General features: G+C 45.8%; 1 protein-coding gene across 1 annotated transcript in view; it reads left to right on the forward strand.

Moving 5' to 3' along the window:
- ttbk2a (tau tubulin kinase 2a) overlaps positions 1-3,489 on the forward strand; it is a 40,615-nt gene that overhangs the window by 20,969 nt on the left and 16,157 nt on the right. The window contains exons 10-11 of the mRNA XM_037694845.1: positions 1,380-1,587; positions 1,659-1,882. Coding sequence (XP_037550773.1) covers positions 1,380-1,587; positions 1,659-1,882 — 432 coding nt within the window. The remainder of the gene's footprint in view (positions 1-1,379; positions 1,588-1,658; positions 1,883-3,489) is intronic.

The following is a 3,489-nucleotide window of genomic DNA, read 5'->3' on the forward strand; positions in this document are numbered from 1 at the left end:
TGGTCTTGGTCTTGACTTGGTCTCAGTACACTCTGGTCTTGGTCTTGCAGTTTTTCAATGATGATTTCATTGATTAAGAAAACTAAGGCCCGGACCAGCCTGGCCCCGTGTTCCTTCAAGCTAACAATGGTTTGTCTATTTGTGGCAACAGCTGCGATCAAGCACTGACGTTTTCCTTCACTTGACCTTGAATTATTATTACAAGGTTTTTGTGGTAAGTGTTTTTATTTTTAATTTTTGCTCTGCAGTGGATTGTGGCTGTGGAACTCCATGGAGGACACGTTTTCCAGTTCCTCTTTCTTCTTGTTGAATTATGAAGTGTGCCTGAAGCAGCTGAGGCCTGCAGAGCTCCAGATCATTTTGGGAGCTGGTCAGTGTGCTCTCTGACACACTCCTGGAAGGTTCACCACAGGTCCATATCTTCTCCTTTGTGGATTATGTCTTTATTTAAGTGATTTTTTTACGGGTCTGGCAGTAATCAGGCCAATTAATTCATGACTTCATGAATCATGATGTCACTGCACCCAGTATTCACTGGTCAGTTGGTCATCATTATCTACAGGCAGACTCTCACACTGGTTCATCTTCATCTATAAATCCTTCCTTGGTCTACTACCTTCTTACATCTCCTCCCACATGTCTCTCGTCAGTGCAGTTACAGCGTGCGAACTCTGGACATCATTACCTGCAGCGTCCCCTCACTGCGGACTGAACTTGGCAAAAGGCCTTTTCCTGCTCAGCTCCTGCACCTGGAACATCTTGCAACAGGAAGTGAAGTTGTCCTCCTTGATTTCTTGAAGGAGTTTCAAACATTTCATGATGTTAACGGAAACATCAAAGCAGATATGTTCTTGCTTTTACTATTTCACTGTTTTACAGCACCGATTCATTGTTTTATACACTACTCTAATTTAACTGCATTTTTACTGTAGTTTATTGTTGTTGTTTACTGTTGTTGTTGTCTGAACTTTATATGTTCTGTGTGGGTCAGGTCTCTGTAGATGAGTCCTGCAGGCTCAGTGAGACTAGCCTGTAGAGCTGAATGAAAAAGATTAACTAGGAGGGCAGTTACTTTATTGTACGAGGCTTAGTTGGTTTAGCTTTTTCCTTAATAAATAAAAAACTTTCAATACAAAATAAATCCTTAATGAATTCATTAGTCCTTAATAAATCCAATCAGTTCTAGAAGAACATATTGTGTATGACCTCAGGTATGAACATTTGTTTGATGATCTGAAACGATTAAATTGGACCAAAAAACAGAAGTCATCTGTTAATACCTGCTGGATGCTGGACGTTCTCAGTAAGTCCAACTGCAGCAGGGCTTTAGGTCCACGTGCACCTTTTCAAGGTCCACGTGCACTTTTTTGTCGCTGCAGGATGGCGAACGCCTCTTTGATCCCTGGCGACCTGCTGAGGGAGAACACGGACGAAGTTCTGCAAGATGAGCAGCTGAGCGACGTAGAGAACAATCCTGTTCCTGAACGTGCGCCGGGCTCCCCCCTCCACCCCCAGCGTAACCAGGAGGCTGATGTTTGGGAGGAGCTGGACCGAAACCGTAACCGCATCAGGACGACTGCCTGGAAGGTAGACGACATAAATCCACACGTGCATGTTTAATTCAAGTTATGTTGCTCTAAAAAGTTTTGGTTCTGCAGACGGCAGCGGAGGAGGATCAGTGCAACAACCAGGGACTTCCTGGACACCAGAGTCCCTACACAGGACCAAGTCTGGGCTCTCTTGTCAAAGTGCCCTCTGAGGTGGCCCCTGCAGATCGTGATGGCCCCCTCCTGAGAAAACTCCACAACATCCACAGCTTGGAGCTGGAAAGGAGGCTGGGCCTGGACTCAAAGCCCAGCCCAGAGCGGTTCCAGGAAGCATGGTGAGATTGTTCATACATGTACATGTACTGTACTTGTACATGCACACATATCAGAATCAGCTTTATTGTCATTGTATAGAGCACAATGAAATTACATTTCAGTACAGCCCATCCAAAGAACCACAACCAAACGAACAGACACACACTTGGGTAGACGGGGGTGACTGAGGCGCAGCCTCTGAGAGGCGCTCCTTTTTCGTTAGATTAGAAAAGAGGGAACACGAGGGGAGAGGGGGCAAATAAATCAAATCTCACACTTTTCATTCAACCTTTATTTAAACAGATAAATCACATTGAGCCTCGAAGACTCATTTACAAGTGAGACTTGTTTGGACAGACAAAAACAGTGGTTAACTGGACACATGGAGGAGTTGGAGGCAAAATAATTCCCATCAGACTTTTTCTTGGCTGAGAAAAACCTCTAATATTGAAAAAACACCTCGCACAAACAAGCACATATTTACGTAGACATTCTGCAGAGCAGGAAGAAGGAAGAGACGAGAGCGGTCAACAACGTCTACAGATGCTCTCCAGGTCACTGTAATCAGTCAATGTCCTCCGCTGAGATCCATAAACATTCTCGAGGGATGTCGAGGAATGGCCAAGAATAACGTCTATGAGAATCCAGAGTCCTGAAATGATGACACAAAGTTTATTCAGCTGGTTCATCTGGTTATCAGTTGGAAATTCCTCAGGGAGTGGGTGGTGAGCGTCAGATCACATGTTCTCCAGGCGACTTTAGATGAGATGTCCTTCAAGGACCAAGGCGACCAAATTCAGATAAACACACAGTTGTTTTGGGGACAGGCAGAACTTAATGACATCAACCTTCAGTCTGTGTCGGTCCACTCGGTTCCAAAATGTCCAGATTAACATGGCCACACCGATGTAAACGTGTCTGAGTAAAAATCCCAGAGATCTGATCCATTCAGCCCAAAGCATTTGAGTCTGGGTACTCGAGACACGAACCAAGCCATCATAAAGGCAAGCAGCGTGATCGGGTCCAAATTTGCTGCTGACGACTTCCTTGATTGTAGATAAAACCAGGACCAGCTAAATCCAAAAAGCAGGAACCAGTTATCGTGAATCCAATTAAATATGCGTCCTGAACATCCACAGATGGCAGCAGAGATAGACACATCATCAAGTCTTCCAGTCGATGAGATATCCAGCTGCGTACGTGCCAACAGGGTAAATCGGCTCGCCTAAAGCCTGTCTTCTCTTGAAGAAATGTTGTAAATTGAGTTGAGGGACCGACTGGTCAGAACAAGTCCATAATTATGGTTCAGAAGATGCAAGAGAGACTCACAAGCAGTTTCACAGACAGACAGAGCAGCAAAGCGGAGAGGGAGGGGGAGGGAAGCATCCGAGCTCGGCTTGAGCAAGTGGTGAAGTGAGTGTCCCTGCAGGACACAATGCGAACCCAGCACATAAAAAAGCAACATAAATAGTCATAGCCATATGCGTGTGGAGCGGGTGGGGTGGTGGGGGTCCCAGCACAGGCTGCCAAGTGAGCGATGCAGCCACTGACGCCCTCGCATCTTCTAGGTTGCTGCACCAGGGGAGGGGCAATGATGAAGGCCAGTTTGAGGAGCCAGAGCCCTATA

Source organism: Nematolebias whitei, chromosome 21 (genome assembly GCF_014905685.2).
Source record: "Nematolebias whitei isolate Nwh7 chromosome 21, NemWhi1, whole genome shotgun sequence".
Lineage (NCBI taxonomy): Eukaryota > Metazoa > Chordata > Actinopteri > Cyprinodontiformes > Rivulidae > Nematolebias > Nematolebias whitei.